The following is a 16,975-nucleotide window of genomic DNA, read 5'->3' on the forward strand; positions in this document are numbered from 1 at the left end:
TATATATTCTTGATCAGCATCAACAGCCGAGTCGATCTAGCCATGTCCGTCTGTCCGTCTGTCTGTCTGTCCGTCTGTCCGTCTGTCTGTCTGTCCGTCTGTCCGTCTGTCTGTCTGTCTGTTTCTACGCAAACTAGTCCCTCAGTTTTAAAGCTATCTGAATGAAACTTTGCATATAGTCTTCTATATGCTCTCACTGCTATATATGTCGGAACGGGCCGGATCGGACGACTATATCATATAGCTGCCATACAAATGTTCGATATATTTGTAGAAAAAAAATTATAACTTGGCTGTTTTTCAATATTTTTGCATCATTTTTGAGATATAGCCATTTTATATTATTCCAGAATTTTGGTAAAAATTTTATGAAAATCGGACGACTATATGATATAGCTGCCATAGGAACGATCGAGAAATTAATAGAAATAAAATTATAGCTTCGTTGTTTTTCAACGCATTTTTATTTACTCTGAGATATACGTTTTTTTTATTATTCTAGAATTTTGGTATAAATTTCATAAAAATCGGACAACTATATCTTATAGCTGCCATAGAAGCGATCGGTAAATGTATAAAATATATAAAGCTGAGAATGTAAAACTGTAACTGTCAAACTGTAAACATAATAAGTATAGGTAAAATGTAATGAAACTCTGTTTTGTGAGTGTTTTCAGCATTTAAATCTATAAAATAAACATCAAAACCAATCTGCAAGGGTATACAAACTTCGGCGTGCCGAAGTTAGCTTCCTTTCTTGTTTTTTTTTGTATTTGTTTTTAGTTTTCAATTCGACAACTTTGTTTTTTTTTTTTGACTAAAATTTTAACATAACCATACTTTTGTGTTGTTTTTATCCTTTTTTTTTTGTTATTTATAATACTGTTCTTCAATATATATATTTTTTCAAGTTTTGTTTTTAATGCAGAAATGGGATAATGTGAGAGGAAACTCTTGGAACTTTCGCCTGGCATTATATACTCATATTATAAGAGCATATATATCTCTTGCAAAGTTCTGATTCTTTTTTTTATGTTTTGTTGGCAGTGATATTGCGAAACGTTCTTCTTTCGACTTGGAAATCAGCACTCGACATCGAAATAATATATAGTACACGTTATAGTTATATGCGTTTTGTTCCAGCTTGTTTTCATTGGGTTTCCATGGGATCTTTAAGACATTATAATAGGGGTTATATTATGGTCTGTCTGGTTCCAGAGTACAGCTCAAGGATGGGACTTTGTAGAGAGAGAGTTGTCGTCCCCAGAAAGGACTCGATCCTTCCATGGGCCTTATAAGAAAGTAGAAAGTGTTGTGTGTTTTGCCGTCTGCTGTGGTATTTACAAAATGCTTCGATGTCATTACTCGTATGACCTAAAACGATTTCTTCAAAACTATTCAAGTTAAATGTCTCTATATATCTTCTGTATATATATCTGTATAATTTATATATATATGCTGGTGTGTATATATATATAAGTTTATAAATTTATGTAATACGTTTAAAAAGATTTTTTTTTGGTTTCACTTCTTTGTTTTTCGGTTGTTTGGAAAAAGTATTTCTGTTTAAGTTTACTTATCGGTTAGCGGGTTCCGTAATCTTTGTCGCAATTTGATTAATACGTCTCTTAGATCACTAGTATTACAATAGATGCTATTTGTGTCGCTCGTTTCGTGTTTTCTTTTGTTATGTTTCCGGAACCGCTTTTTATATTTTTTTTGGAAAATGCTTTCTGTGGTCGCTCCTCTTGGCTCCTCTTAGTTTAAACGACTAACTCTTTGGTTTTGTTAACGACTAGAACGTAAGTAGAGAGAAGGAATCCGTTTCACGTATAATGCACATCTCGTCTGGGTCCCTCGCCTGCATCATCCGTTTATCCTGGTTATTCGGAAAATCCACCTTGGCTGCGGGCAAAACTGTTAAATGGGTCTACTAATGGATACATATTGCTTAGTCGATTGCCACAGCGCCGGTGGAGGATGAGGAGGAGGCCCAGAGAAATACTAATGGAGAGCAATAACGGAAATCAACACAGCGCCATCTGAATCCGATCCGATTAGAGCCTGGCTTCCCACCCGATCCTCTCTAGGTGGGACTATCCGCCTTGGAGCCGGCATTCGAGTTGTCTTGCAGTTGAGCGAGTGTCTTGAACTTTTGTGAGTTTAGGAATCTGTTGAGAAGAGGGGGACACAATTAATGAGTTTTATAATAATTAGTTGGAAATTTTAGAGTTAAACAAGACAAGAGAAACCCCATCCTGAGTACCCACCTCGGATATGAGTCTCTGTGCATCAGTGTGTAGATCTGGATTTGAGCTTCGTCGAAGGTGTGCGTCGTGGGCTCGATCATGTTGCGGTTGACGATCTCGCGGACCCGCGAATCCAGCGACACCTCCCGCGGCGACAGTATCGAGATGTAGTCCTCGTAGATGAGGCGCGCCTTCTCCTCCACAACCTCTGCGCTGCCTTCCTTCTTGAGGTCCTCGCAGGCCAGCCAGAACAGGATGTTCTCCTCGCTAAACTCGCTGCGCAGGAAGTTCTGGAACACCTTCCGACCGGCTGTGAATTATATATATGTAATTATTATCATGAAGTATACTAGATGAACTGAGACTCACCTGAGCTTTTCATCAGCTTGTCGAAGCTCTTGCCCCAGCTGCGGATTTCCTCCAGTGTGGGTCTGAAAAATGTATATATATATTGGGAGCTGAGTATATATTTCTTTATAGGGTTATGGGTATTCCATTAAACTCACTGTTCGCCATCTAGGAATTCGGCATTAACGAGATCCCGCTTCGTGGGCGCATTTTCATCGGCATTCTTGATGGCCAGACTGCAAAAGATAAGGAGGTGAGCTTGTTAAATGTCGTTATATTTTGATTTTACAACCCATCAATCACCCTTTAAAGTAGACTACGATTTTATTCATCGCCGAGTTGCCGCTCGCTCAGCCTGACTCATTTTTAACTGGCACAAAGAATAGCATAAACGTGTAAATACGGTAGTCAACCGATAGAGTGGACAGAGAGACTTGGAGATAATGGGAGATAAGTGGGTGATGTCATGGGGTAATAGAGTCTAAAGTACCTATGAGTAATCGATATAATTTAGGTAGTGAAAGGACTATAATTGAGAGAAACTGAAAATAAAACCATAACAAATGTTTGAACTTTTCAAGGTCAATGATAGGTCCTTCAAAGGTCAATATACTGCTTGACATATTTACTACAATTATAATAATAAACAACCATAATTTAATATTTAATATCGAAGGACCACTGTACTTGGGCTAATGTCATATCGGTTTTGGGTTTCGAACACCAAAAGACAGACAGGGATGGCGCTAGCTGGAAAGTGGAGCCGCAGCACTCGGCTCCGAACTTGACAAAGCTCCGTTATCTTTTCCGACTGACAGTTATCAGAGCGCCCCACGCCACCGCCCCTCCATCCCTCCCATGCCCCACAATGTCCCGTACCTAATCAAAGTCACACAGCCGCGCTCACTACATACGTACATACGTACATACGGTACATTGTACATGTATATGAATCGAATTAGAAGTGTGCCAGCGGGTTTGGGGGTATTTTTCGGGGCGCCCAGTTCTGGATGCCAGCACACACAAAGGTGCGGAGGAGACGGAGGAGCAGGAGGACTGCGACAGGACTTTCGGTTTCATTCACGAAAACATGCAACACTTGGAGGAGTCGGAGTCCTCCGCGGAGGAGCCGCCACATACTTATTTATATTTGATTTGAAAAGTGCCCTCCAGAGAGCTTTTCGCCTGCCCGACGACGACGCTTGCTCCCGGAATTGTGAATGAACGCGGGAGAGCGCGCAAGCAAGGCAAGAGAGGCGCCAAAGAGTGGGGCCAAAGAGTGAGCCACAAAAAGGAAGAGGCCCCAACAGAGAGACTGAACGTGAGCTTTTGGGCCATATGAGAATCAGTGGCATTGCCAGCTGCTTCAAAAGAAAATAAAGGGCCATGTCCACCTCTCCGCTTCCAATTTCAATTTCAACTTCCACATCCAAGTCCGCGTCCATGTCAGTGGCCATAGCCAAAGCCGAAGCAGTAGTTAAAGCCATAGCAATAACCAATAGCTGCGGCCATATCCATGACTGCACTGTGCGAAATGAGGGAGTTATTGAATAGGTTATTATGGAATTTACATTTCGAGGAGGGTTTAAAAAGGACGCGAAATATTTTACAAACTTGTAGGTAGTTAGTATGTAATTTAACCTAATTAAACATCACAAATTCAAAAGATCTTGTGGTATATTCTTATAATCATTAACCTCCTTTCTACTTTTACTAAAAATAAGGTTAAAACAGTTCAATTCTAAGTTTTATAAATCCTTAAAGATCATAAAACATTTATAAATGCATCTAAAAATTATGCTACTAAATATTTAAGGATTAATTTCCAAGCTTAAACCTTTCGTAGCATACTTTTCAAGACCATTTCAAATCCTAAGAGAATTCTTTAGCTGCACCAACTTCACCACCCCCCAGAACTACTACCCTGTTTCTCCAAGTGCAACCCACTTTGTATGTTTGGATGGAACTTACCACTTGGCCCTGTTGTCACGGTTTCGGTGGGTATTGGTTTGATGTTGTGGTGGTCGAGCAACGTTGAGCCAAGGCAGAGCGCGGTAACGAGAAAGAATTGATTTCGTGTCAGGGGATTGGAGCATGAGGACAAGTGGGTAACGTAACTATCACCAGGTACTTACCAAGAGCAGGAGCAACAGCAGCACCAGCAGAAGCAGCACGGCTTTTGCGACTGTGGCCGCTGCAATGTGGCCGCATTGGATTCCTGCAGCACATTGGACGTGGACCCGCCGCCGCCCACAGTGGGCGATACTCCGCCTAGGCTGCCTCCTCCTCCTCCGCTGACTATGCCTCCTCCGCCGGCACTGCTACCTCCATTGCCATTCCCGTTGCCGTTGCCATTACCATTACCGTTCCCGTTGCCGTTATTGCCACTGTTGTTGGCCCCGCTTTGCTGGGAGGATGCAGTCATGCCGCGCAGTCGACAGCCACTGGGCAGCTCCGAAACGGTGCAGGACATGCCGTTACCTGGAATAAGGCAGAGAAATTGAAACGTTAATAAGGCAGGTGAGTGGTTCTCAGGGGGGTAGGGTAAATTTGGTGGGGATTAGTGGGGGAAATCGCAGTCACACAGCAAAAATATATATATGTATATATCGGAGGGTATTGGTCATCAGTTAGGCAAGGTTCTTATCGGGGAAATAATTATTCTATGGTTTAAATGAGTAACATTCTTGGTCACGTTTGCCTTGTGTTGAAATTGATAATTACTATAAAGCTGGTAAAGTTATTAATACGAATTTAATGAAAATAGAAGTGAATAGCACGGTTTTATTTCATAAGCCACTAAGAAGGGTTAACTCTTAAAACAGTAAACATTTTATTATATTTTCAACCTGTTTGGAACTAAACTAAACTAAACTGGTCTTAGTTTGCCCCTATATTAATAGTTTATTCATTTAGACTATTATTTTTCTTAGTAACTCCTGAAGAAAATGTAAAAAGTGTTAATTTTAGTTTAGATAAATCATAGCCTGACGATAATATTTTATAGGTTTTCACCTTAAATACATTGAATTTAGTTTTCCAAACTTTGGTAAAAAATATACATTTATCTTAAAGGTAAACCAAATTTTTAATTAAAAAAAAAAAAACATATTTTTTACTGATAATATATATTCAACTCTTAATCTCAAAAATTCTTTAATCTTTAAAGCAAAACTATCATTTTTAATGGACGAAATATGATAAAATTCCTATAATATTGATAATTTAAGTAGCAGAAATGACATGCTATTTCTCCCTGTGCACTTGCACTTACCCTACTTTATACAGGTTGTCAATATTAATTAATATTCCTAAAGGTCAAACAACGGCTCTATTTAATTTTATCTGCTTAATAATGATGTGGTTTTCGCATTCATTTTATTTCTCAATCAATAATAAAACATTAAGAAGGGGCCTGCTTGGAAAAAGTTCCTTTTCTTTTCTCGCCGTGCTCTTACACTTACCTGCCCTTTGAAAGTTGAGGTTGACTCTGGCGGTGGCGATGGTAATGGAGCTGGAGCTGGAGGTGAGGATGAAGATGGGCGCTGGAGATGGGTGGTGATATGGTGGCGCTGCCCCAGCTGGCGGACCGCCCACTGCCACTGACCTGCCCACTCGCCCGTTCGCACGACCTCTTCTCTCTCTCTCTCTTCTGCTTGCTCTCTTCCTTCGACTTCTTCGGCCAGAGGGGGGTGGTTGGGGAGAAGAACGAGGCCGTTACGTATTTATGTTTTTGCTAATAATTTTTTATCGAAAGTTCCCACTCTCCGTGTCGCTCTCTCTCTCTCTCTCTCTCGTTCTTGCTCTCTCTCTGGTGCTCTTGATTTTAGTTTTTCGTTTTGTTTTATTTTTTCTTAGCTTTTACTTGGGGGATTTTACATGCCTTCTCCTGCTTCTTCTTCTCCCACTTGTGCTGTGTGGTTTCTTCTGTATTTCCCAGATTTCTCGATATTTGGAGAGTACGAACGAATTTGTGGAATTGCGGAAATATTTCAGATCAGGTAGGTAATCCTTATGCCTCGTAACTTGGTAACTGGTACTGGTAACTGGTCCTGATTGTAATGGTTACTTGGTGCTCGGTCCCTGCTGCTCCCTCTGCTTTTCGCGTGGGCTGATTTTCGGTTGCTGCTGCTGCTGCTGCTGACTGGGTGGTGCGGGTGGTGGTGGTGGAGATGGTTCTGGCTGTTTTTGTTGTTGGTAGTGGTGCTGCCTGCGTATGGTGGTGCGCGCGGGTGGTGGCGGTGGGCGCCTACGGCATTTACATTTACTCCGCTGCGGATTTACGGTCGGAAATCTATGGGGGCAAGAGAGATATCCTATGGCCCCGTTAGCACCAAGGGGCACATTTCCACGGTGTTACGAAATTTATGAGCAGCTGGAGCTGCTTTTATTTATTTCTTGCCCGTGCCCGTCGTGGTCATTACACTGATGTATGTAGGTGGCAGCATTGTTTGGTCTGACAGGGCGTATGCGTGATTTTGCTGGTGTCGCTGATGTTGCTGCTGCCACTGCTGCTGCTGTTGATGTTTGGGTTGCTGCTGCCGCTGCTGCAACAGCTGCAACATGTAGGCAGCTAATTGCACTTCTGGTCGTTGCACCTATCACAAATCAGCTGCTGCTTCGCCTGCTCCTTTGTTGACCATCTCCAGCTATCTCTATCTCTATCTCATTGTTTTTCTGCTGCTCGCGAGGATTGCGGGGGACGACGACGACGACGCGCTCGCTAGTATGTATGTATGTTTTTTGGGAGCAACCAACGACGAGTACATACGAATTTTTGCCACTAGAATTGGATTCGAAATCGGAATCTGTGTGTGGTGCGTGTGAGTATGCGTGTAGTGTATATTTTTCTTTTTTTTTCGCCCCCGAAATTGTTTTGCTCGCGCTTTGATTTTATATTTTCCCCCTTTTTTTGGGCTTTTTTCGAAATTATTTTGTGATTTTGTATGCGCGGAACTGCAATTATTTTCTTCACCTCACTGGGGCACTTTCACATCCCGATTTTCACATCTCGCCCTCGGCCATATTTTATTATTTTCCTGCTTTTTTCACGGGGGCTGGCTGCCATTCGATTCGATTTCTGCGTTCTGGTGTTCTGCGCTCTGCGATTTTCCTTGCTCAGAACAGAACGGAACAGCACGGAGCGGAGCGGAACGGAACCCAATCCTCGACAGGTCGGAGCGACTCGAGATTCTCTCCGCGACTGATTTCCAAGCAGTGCCGTGTCGCCCAGCTCTTGATTTTCCAATGCGCGCGCTCCTCTACCCAAAAGAATGCCATGGATGTGTGTGGGGAAAGGAGGAATCTCGGCGCGGGGAGCGTGCTGTGGGCTCCAAAAAGGTGGACGATGGGCAGAGAGAAAAGCTCGCCCGCATAGCTATACAGTTAGAATTCCTGGTGGTACACACCAGCAAGGCGCACGCGAGAGAGAAAGCAAAGCATGTGGCGGATGAAAGAGAAAAAAAGCTCCGCTGGAATCCCCAAAAGCTTGGGGGCCCCCGTTAGCTTGGCAACTTTCGACAGGGTTGCACTGATAAAGGGACCTTGATTTTGGGATCCCACTAACTTTTTGGAACCTCGCATGTAAACAAAACTTTAGAATTTTGTCTTTCCTTTAAAGTGATCTGAGGGATATTTGGTATATCAGCATTTTTTGGATTAATATGAATGTCTGTAATGTTTCAGATCAATCTAGTGGTAAATATAGTATCTATTGTATTGTATCTTTTGTATTATAAGTGCAAGAAATTGTATTTTTTTTTTAAATACCACTTTCAGGTAACAATTAAAATATATCATAACTAAGCCAAAAATGCATTAATTTCGATTCGGAAAGCAGTTTTGTGTTAGTTTTTTGTTAATTTAAAAAAACTGCATACCAAATTTAAAATTTTAAGAAATCAAAATTTTTGGCCATTTTTGCAAATTTTAATGATGTAACCCCTTATGAAATTTCGCAAAAATGGCCAAAAAATCGATTTCTTCCGGACATGTCTAGAAAGATTCGCATCTTGATGCTGATCAAGAATACATATGGTTTATAGGGTCGGAAATGACTCCTTCACTGCTTTGGGAGCTTCTGACTTAAATTAGAATACCCTGCAATAATATAAGAAAGCCGTCTTGTGTAAATATTCCATTAAAAACCCCTCTTTTTTAATATCTCCAGAAACAAATCCAATAATAAACGCAGTATTTCCTTTCATTAAAAATTAACATATGTATTTATTTACTATAAAAATAGCATATAGGAGTCGTGGCTCCTACTCTACGTGTACAGCCTGATGGTGCAGTCAGCGCCTGTGGAGAAGACCCACGGCTGCACCGGATGCCAGGTAACGTCCAGGACACCGAACTCATCGCGCTTCTCGTGCGTCTGCAGCTTTTTCAGCGGCACAATCAATGGATTTTGCAGCAAGTCACTAAAAACACACAAAAAGGTTAACAAAAAACCAAAGAAAAAGACATCCCGAAGCCACTTACTTGTAGACCATGCCGTGGGAGACGATCACAGCCTGGTCATCGCTGCCAGAGGCAAACAGCGGATAGCGGAGATGGAAGGCCACACTGCGAACGGCATTGCGATGGAGGCGCATGGTCTGGTAGGGTTTGGTGGACAGATCCAAGTCGAACCAGAGCATCTTCTTGTCGTAGGTAGACACGAGCAGATTGTCACCCTTGGGATGGATGGACATGCCCGATATCCACTTGGAGTTAGTCAGCAGCTTCTTCACCAGCTCTTGCTTGACCAAGTCATAGATGCGAATGTTGTGCTGCGTCTGCAATGGAAGAAACACAAAAACTTAAGCAATGAAAGCTTTGAGAGAGAGCTAACAAGTCAACCTACCGCCACAAAGAAGCAAGGCTTCACCGGATGGAAGAGCACGCACTGGATGAGGCCCTTGCTCTTGGAGAATGGAATCTGTGAGCGTCGCTTGGACAGCTGATGGATCAGGGCCGACCGGTTGGCACCCTCTGGCATCACCGTCGCCAGATAATCACCTCGCCCATGCCAGGTTACCTGGCGAATGGGTTTGAAGTGGGTAATGACCACCCGGACGCCCTTCTCCTGCTCATCAGCCTCTGCTGTGGACCACTGAACCGCCACCTTGATGCGCTCGCTTTCGATCACATCCTGTTTGGGTGCCTCGGCCAGCAGGTCGTCGGTTTTCTTCACCAGCACCTTGTCGCCCACCTTGGGATTGACCAGCAGCAGTCGATTGCCAGTGGCCACTGCAATAATGGAGAGCTTGGGATTGGGACACCAAGCCACGCAACGAACCACCTCGTCCGTTTCAATGGTGCGAATGCAACGACCCGTAGCGATTTCCCAAACTGCAAGGGGGAAGTAAACAATCAAATGAAGAAATCTTTGCAGGATTGTTAAGTACTCACTCTTGACGGTCTTGTCATCTGAGCCGGAGACCAGGTACTCTCCCTTGGGCTCCACGCTTACAGAACGCACCAAATCGGTGTGGCCGCGATAGACCAGACTCTCCACTGTGGGGAAGGGTTGCAGATCACGCGGCGAAGGCAGCTTGGGGATGAGGTATTCAGCGTCAATGTTCAGCTTCACCCGCTTGGCACGCGGACAAAGATACAGATCCAGGCAGCGCAGGAAGCGCTCGCGTAGGTATCTCGAGTAGGCGGGCACCTCGCGCAGCGACTTGAATTTCTGTGGCATAAAGTGGAGCTTACGTTTGTGCGGCTCATCTTTGAGCTTTAGCCACTCCTTGGTCTCCTTGGCATCGAACAAGTACTCGGGTGGCGGATTGTAGGACTCGGCATGACCGGGCAGGTCACGCTTGGGCGCCGAGACGGGATCGTGGATACGACGCATGTGCTCGCGACTGGTATCCGTCTCCCACAGCATGTAGAACTTTGGGCCACGCTTGGCCTGCTTCTCACGCTCCACCTCCTCGGTGGTCTTCATCCAGCCCATTTTGAGGGCATGCACCATGCGCGAGACGCGCTTCTTCTCGGACACGGAGGGCAGGAAGGAGCGCTTGTGGTCTGGCACGTTTTTGATGGGCATCTTCTCTACCTCCGAGGTGAACCATTCGATCCAGGGCGCGTACTCATCGTGCTCCTCGTTGGAAATTCTACCCTTGGTGATGCGCTTGATCAAGGCAATGTCCTCGTCCGTGAGACGTACCTCCTGGCCGGTCAGCGGATCCTTTACCGAGCGCCAGAAGTCAGGATCCTCGATTTTGCGCAGGAACTCGTCGATGCGATCGCCCTGCTGAGGCTTCACTATCTTCTTGGCATCCCAATCGTAGCCAATGTGCTTATATTCGTCGTACCAGTGCATGGGTATGTTGCCCACTGTGTTGCGTATGTCCTCCTCGTCGGAGGTGTCCGAATCTTGATACTCTGGCTTGGAGGGATCCCTTTTTGGAAGCTCATTTGTGGTGGATTTATTTGCGGCGCTGCTACTGCTGCTAGGCTTGTCGTCGGCTGGGATTGGCTTGGATGTACTAGGAGTGTCTTCATTTTCCTCCTCCTCGGAGTCATCATCATCGTCCTCCTCCTCTTCTTCCTCTTCATCATCGCTTTCTTCATCATCCTCAGCTGAACTGCCCCCGGCTTGTTTTCTGCCCAAGTAGTTTCCCTCCTCGTCGCTCTCGAACTCCACTTCATCATTGCTGTCAGATTGGTACTCCTGGTCTATACCCTCATCATCGGTGGAGTCCTCGCCGGGATCCTTGACAGCTTGCAGCAGGTCCTTCAGAGAGCAAACACATGCAGGTGATTTTGGAAGCGACTTTTCAGGTTGTCCCCAGGCGAACTTACCTCCTCCTCCTCGTTGTCCGAGGCCTCGGAACTGGCGGCTACTTCATTTGTGGGCTCCGGCTCCTTTCCTTTTCGCTTAAGTGTTAGTTTTTTAGTCATTTTTATGGGAAAACAAAACTAACGCGGCGCACGTGTTGCAGTCGGCGATAGTGATGGGTGTTGAATAAAGATAACTAATCGGTTTTAGTGCGGCCAGTTGCTAGAGTTATCGATAACACAAAAAGGTTACAGAAATGGGGAATATATTTCATTATAATACATTTAATAAGTAATAGACGTAATTCCTTTATTTATTTATACCCCTTTTCCTTAAAAGTAAAATTTTTATTTAAAAATAATTAATGCCTTATTAGAAAATCAACTTTTTGTGGCTCAGTGTAATCGACCTCCAACGCAGATGTGAACAAGTCAAAAAATACCCTAACGCCAGTTGGTGGATTCTTGGTCAATCCATTTTTCAGTGGAATTCGCAGGCTTACGTGCTGATTTTTTGCGGCTAGCACGGCGATTACAGGCGCTCCACGGCAACCAAAGCCCCCCGAGTCCGGCAACAACAAAGCTCCACCGCCGGAACGTGCATTACTCATCGCGGAAGACGGGCACCATCGATTTGTGTGTCGACACACAAACACACAAGGGCAAACAAAAGTGCACACGCACACCATCAACGCAGCCCACATCAACATACACACACGCACTCCAGCACACACACACACAGAGACGTCACGATGACTGCGCCGCGACGCCTGAGGAAGGAGCTGAGCGACTTGCAGGAGAACACTCTGAAGGGATTCCGGGACATCAAGACGGATGACGACAACCTGCTGCGCTGGACGGGTCTGATCGTGCCGGACAATCCGCCGTACAACAAGGGCGCCTTCCGCATCGAGATCAACTTCCCGGCGGAGTATCCCTTCAAGCCGCCAAAGATCAACTTCAAGACACGCATCTATCATCCAAACATCGACGAGAAGGGCCAGGTATGCCTGCCCATTATCAGCACGGAGAACTGGAAGCCCGCCACCCGCACCGACCAAGTGGTGCAGGCCCTGGTGGACCTGGTCAACGAACCGGAGCCGGAGCGTCCCCTGCGGGCGGAGCTGGCCGAGGAGTTTCTGCGCGATCGCAAGAAGTTCGTGAAGAACGCCGAGGACTACACCAAGAAGCATAGCGAAAAACGTCCGGCGGATTAGCGGGACGCAAACGGAGGTGGCGACAGCGACAACTGCGGCAGCGGCACAGAAGAATCACCATTGCCGTAGCCCTTAGTCTTGTGATTTTCAGTTAGTTATTTAATTTTCATTTCGTCAAAACTCGACTCCTCACCCCCGACCCGATCCTCAGAGAGGGTTCTCTTCCTCGTAAGCGGAGATTCCCTTGGCAGAGTACATAGTCTTGTAAAAGTAGCACTGTAATTTTATGCAAAATGAGAAGAAATACATGTTCGTTATGTTAAAAGAACAGCGCTGGGTTTTAGGATGGCCACCTCGGGCTCTGTCTTGGCCAGGGGCATGGAAAGGCCTCCTCGCCGAGCATGCCACGGAAGCAGGTCAGCAGCACGCCGTTGTTGTGCTGGATCAAAGCGTTGCTAAACTGGTTCTTTTGCAGCTCCTTGATGTCCAGCAGGCTGTGAATGGCCCCCGCTTGCTCATCCTTGAGTAGCTCCAGCACCTGGCTTAGCTCCTTGCCATCTGTGGTCTTGGGTTTACTGAGAGTAAGGGAATGCGTGGGATTGCTTTCAAAACTGGAGTCCTGGTAAAGGGTTTCCATGAGAAACAGCAGCAGGGAGGCGGCATAGTGGGTGAGAAAGGTAAACCTCTGGAAGACGATGCTCTGGGGCTGCAGATCTCTTATGTTTTCCAAGAGCTCCACAAAGAAGTGACGCTGGGCGGAGTGATAGCTTTCTTCCCCTGAAGGTGGCTGGTAGTTGAGTATTTTGTTCTCCAGTTGACATTCGGGAGCAGTTTGCCAAACCGGATCGAGATCAAAGGTATCGCGGATGCGCAGACGCAGCAGGAGTATGGGCTCCGAGGCAAACATGCTGCTCTGCAGGCTTTGCACCTCCGCTCCTCTGGAGACACGCAACTCCAAAGGCGAAGTTCGATTGGAGGTGTAAGAGTAAGAGGCCTTGCCGCTGGGGCACTTTTCCAGCTGGTTGAACTCCCGACGCAGGCAGTAGATCTGCTTGAGAAGATCACCATGCTTCAGGTTCTCCCTCTCGGTGTAGGAACCTCCGTAAACAGGCACCGAAAAGCCCAGAGCCTTGCTGGTGGCCTCCTTGTCCACAATGCAAAGGCTGTCCGCCAAAGGCTTGACTTTGTAGCGGCTGTAGTAGGTGCTGGAGACGAGGCCACGTAGGTGATGGAGATGTCTCAGGTAGTGGCGATCCTTGGACTCGTACGCATAGATGCTACCCTCGATGGCGTCCGACTGGAGCTTCATGTACAACCTACAGGCAATCTCGTGCTGCATTAGAAAGTCCGTGGGAATCTGTGACCTGGCAAACAGTGGCATCACCATGGTGTCATTCGGTTGCGCCAACTTGGCCTGCAACTCCTCCAGCAAGCGGGGCAGACCAGCTGCCGTGTCCTTCTGGTAATTTAGGCAAATAACATACACCTCCGAGTTGCCACGCTTAGATGTGGCGGGCTTGAAGATGTGCACTTGCTCAAAGACGCAATTGAGCATGTACAGAAGCGAGACACTGCATGCCTCAAAAAGCGTAAACATTTTCACCAGGAAGCTGCCACCTGCAGATAGGATCTTCAAGGCGCTAAGCACCTCGGCAAAGAACAGGCGAACCACTATCTCCTCCTGGCAGTCGGGCTGGGCAGCACAATCAATGGACCCATCGGCGGTGACTAGATCCACTTGATCCTGGAAGTCCTCCTTACAGCGCTTCGCCAAGTGATCTATGTTGGCCACATCTAGGAGGTTGCCTGTTAGATCCTTGTGGAAAAGCCAGTTGTCCAGCGTGTGGAAGATGAACCTGTCATCGGTGATCATCTCGTTCAAGGCATTGCCTTCATAGTAAGGATTCAAGGTGGTGGAGCGCCAGCGCCATTTAATCTGAAAATTTAAATGAATTTTTGATATTAAGAATAGGAGGGAATAGAAATGGAGCAGTACTTACCTCCTCTTCGGCATAAGTACTATGCAGATAGTGATTCAAGGATGCAATAAACGCTCCCGGTGCCTCGCACAGATGCAGAGTATTTACCACGGGACCCTTGACCAGGGGATACCGGTGCAGGCACTCAAAGAATTTACACCAGGCCACGGTGACAAATTCCGCCTTCGTCTCGTTCTTTAGGCGCCAGGACACCTCGCCGGAGGGATCTCTGCGGTTGGTGTGGGCACTCCACTCCTGCACTCCATAGTCGTTCAGCCGGCTCTTGACTGCATTCAGTTGCTCCCGAAGTCCTTGGAGCGCCTCGTATTGGTAGAACTCGCCGAAGAGAGCTTGATCCGGCGGAGGCAGCTGCCAGGAATCATTTCCCCTAGGCTTTTGGTACTGAAACTTCTTCCCGAAAAGCTGCTCCAACTCCGACTGCCCGATGGCCTGATAGTCTGCCTGAAAATTAGAATACTTTTAGTAAAGCCCTTGAGGAGTCTTCTTGGTACCCACCATTGGATGAGGCTTCCCTTGGACAGGCAGTTGGCAGCCATGTTTCAGCGGGGAGTTCATTACTGGCGCTTTTTGAGGAATCTTTTCGAATTGGCAGACAAATGCAATTTCGCCGGTTCAGATTCGCCAATAGAGATGGACCATGCCGAAAGCGAGACATCGCTATCGATGTTGAGATTGTTATCGGATTGGGCGGTTATTTTTGAAATTGATCGTTATTTATTGTTTGTTAATTACTACTTAGATAAGGCTGAAAGCTGTAATTCGACAATTTTCCAAGAAGATTTTAGAAATGCATATTATAAGGACTTTAAATAAATATTTTTATATCAAAAATGAATCATTTTAATTTAGAAATACCTTTTATGTTGGTTATTAAAAGGTTTATTAACATGCGCACTGCGTTTTAATTTTGCATAATTAAATGTTTTCTTAATGACAAATACTTGTATATTTTTGTTACAGTTTTTTGGGAAAAACCAAATCTAATAAAATGTATAACTAAGCCAAAAGTGCCTTAAAATCAATTCGGAAAGCTGTTCTGAGCTATTTTTTACTAGGCTAACAAATCTGCATACTAAATTTAAAATTAAGAAAAATTAAAATTTTTGTCAATTTTAATGATGTAACCCCCTATCAAATTTTGAAATGTTGAAAAAAAATTTTAAAATTAATTTTCTTTTGGCTAGAAAAACTCTCCTGTTTATGCTGATCAAGAATATATATGATTTATAAGGTCTGTACCGACTCCTTCTATGCTTTACTATCCCCTTACTAAGTTGATAGTTCCCTGCAAGGGTAAAAAAGAATTTAATAAACTAAACTAAAAAAGATTTCCTTACTCTCTTCCCCATTTCACAAAACTTACTTCCTTTTACATCTGAAAGTTCTGAAACCGATCATTGTCAAAGCATTTCCCGTAGAAATCCGACCGAGGAGAGACAACACGTGTGCCTGAAATACCAAATGGCTTATTAAAATTAATTTCTTCGGTTCTACAGATAGTTTTTTTTAGAAAGCGCTCGGCGACGAATATGGGGCCTTCAAACTGCCGATCGATGTTACGAAACTATGGGTCATCACATCATCAGGCGTTAGTGCCGTCCGATTGTGCATACTAATATTTAATTAAATTTTATTTAATCGCCAGCGGATGGGCCCAAGAAGGAAGTGGGAGAAATTGCACGGCCGGAGAGAGACTAGCCAGGTAATATGGGAAAAACTTGATGGTCGGCGTCCTCAGAGGTACTTTCTGTTGGAATTTGTGGAAGTGTCTTCGAGGGGGTTTTGGTATGTCAGTTGGTGGTTCAATGGGCTTTACTTTATACGTGCAGACCCTGTCGCCTTTATGGCACTCGGAACGTGAGTCGTGTTTATATGAATAATAATAACGATATTCAAATTATGAGCTTCCAAAGCGGTTGCCGAGGATCCCAGTCCCGAGATCCCAGGAAAGCAGGGGCTTCGTGCGGTCGTGAGTAACGTTCTCTGGCTTTCTATAACCATATATACCTGGCTTATACACATATATACACAGTAGGTGTAAGTCCAGACCAGTATTTGTGTATATAGAGGAGGAAAGACCGACCGGCACGTGACTGTTTTGTATAATCGCGCATAAATATCTGTAATGTAAAGCCTATAGATGGCACCGAGTACAGAGAGCGGTATAGAGAGTCTCTCCTGTTCGAGGTAATCGTGGAGGAAAGATCTAGGGATGTCTCATCCTCCATCCTCTGTAACCATTCCAGTTCGAGCGGAAGTGGCTAACGCTGCGCATGCGCCTTGTTTGGCCCTGGACAATGCATTTTTGGGACCCAAATTCCAATTCCCAATCCGAATCCAAAACCACAACGACTCGGACGTGGACGCACGGCTTAAAAATCTTATTTCATTTCATATTTTGTCTCAAAAAAGGGAGTTCATTAATATTCCGGGCAGACGGCATTGCGCTAAA

The 16,975-nt window shown here is 45.2% G+C and overlaps 4 protein-coding genes across 5 annotated transcripts; 1 reads left to right on the plus strand and 3 right to left on the minus strand.

Moving 5' to 3' along the window:
* Window positions 1–422: 422 nt before the first annotated feature.
* Window positions 423–7,997, minus strand: Dhit (Double hit). 2 transcript variants are annotated; one of them, XM_017164501.3, is made up of 6 exons: window positions 6,062–7,997; window positions 4,733–5,078; window positions 2,756–2,833; window positions 2,619–2,680; window positions 2,271–2,559; window positions 424–2,171 (listed from the first exon to the last, which is right to left on the minus strand). In XM_017164501.3, the coding sequence occupies exons 2-6, from the start codon at window positions 5,068–5,070 to the stop codon at window positions 2,087–2,089; spliced, it is 852 nt and encodes a 283-aa protein (XP_017019990.1). In that variant the 5' UTR covers window positions 5,071–5,078; window positions 6,062–7,997; the 3' UTR covers window positions 424–2,086. The 2 variants fall into 2 exon arrangements, with proteins under 2 accessions (XP_017019991.1, XP_017019990.1); XM_017164502.3 differs by lacking the exons at window positions 4,733–5,078; window positions 6,062–7,997 and adding an exon at window positions 2,901–2,964 and having other exon boundaries at window positions 423–2,171.
* Window positions 7,998–8,792: 795 nt separating this feature from the next.
* LOC108073044 (ribosome biogenesis protein BOP1 homolog) lies at window positions 8,793–11,550 on the minus strand. Its single transcript, XM_017164507.2, has 5 exons — window positions 11,391–11,550; window positions 9,993–11,322; window positions 9,445–9,932; window positions 9,081–9,376; window positions 8,793–9,019 (listed from the first exon to the last, which is right to left on the minus strand). Exons 1-5 carry the CDS (start codon window positions 11,487–11,489, stop codon window positions 8,866–8,868), a joined length of 2,367 nt encoding a protein of 788 aa, XP_017019996.1. The 5' UTR covers window positions 11,490–11,550; the 3' UTR covers window positions 8,793–8,865.
* A 223-nt stretch (window positions 11,551–11,773) lies between these two features.
* Ubc10 (ubiquitin conjugating enzyme 10) lies at window positions 11,774–12,851 on the plus strand. Its single transcript, XM_017164497.3, has one exon. The coding sequence runs from the start codon at window positions 12,119–12,121 to the stop codon at window positions 12,581–12,583; it is 465 nt and encodes a 154-aa protein (XP_017019986.1). The 5' UTR covers window positions 11,774–12,118; the 3' UTR covers window positions 12,584–12,851.
* Window positions 12,786–15,173, minus strand: aft (cap methyltransferase 2). The gene is made up of 3 exons (XM_017164496.3): window positions 15,019–15,173; window positions 14,524–14,964; window positions 12,786–14,459 (listed from the first exon to the last, which is right to left on the minus strand). The coding sequence occupies exons 1-3, from the start codon at window positions 15,076–15,078 to the stop codon at window positions 12,864–12,866; spliced, it is 2,097 nt and encodes a 698-aa protein (XP_017019985.2). The 5' UTR covers window positions 15,079–15,173; the 3' UTR covers window positions 12,786–12,863.
* Window positions 15,174–16,975: the final 1,802 nt, after the last annotated feature.

This window comes from Drosophila kikkawai, chromosome 2R, assembly GCF_030179895.1.
Source record: "Drosophila kikkawai strain 14028-0561.14 chromosome 2R, DkikHiC1v2, whole genome shotgun sequence".
NCBI lineage: Eukaryota > Metazoa > Arthropoda > Insecta > Diptera > Drosophilidae > Drosophila > Drosophila kikkawai.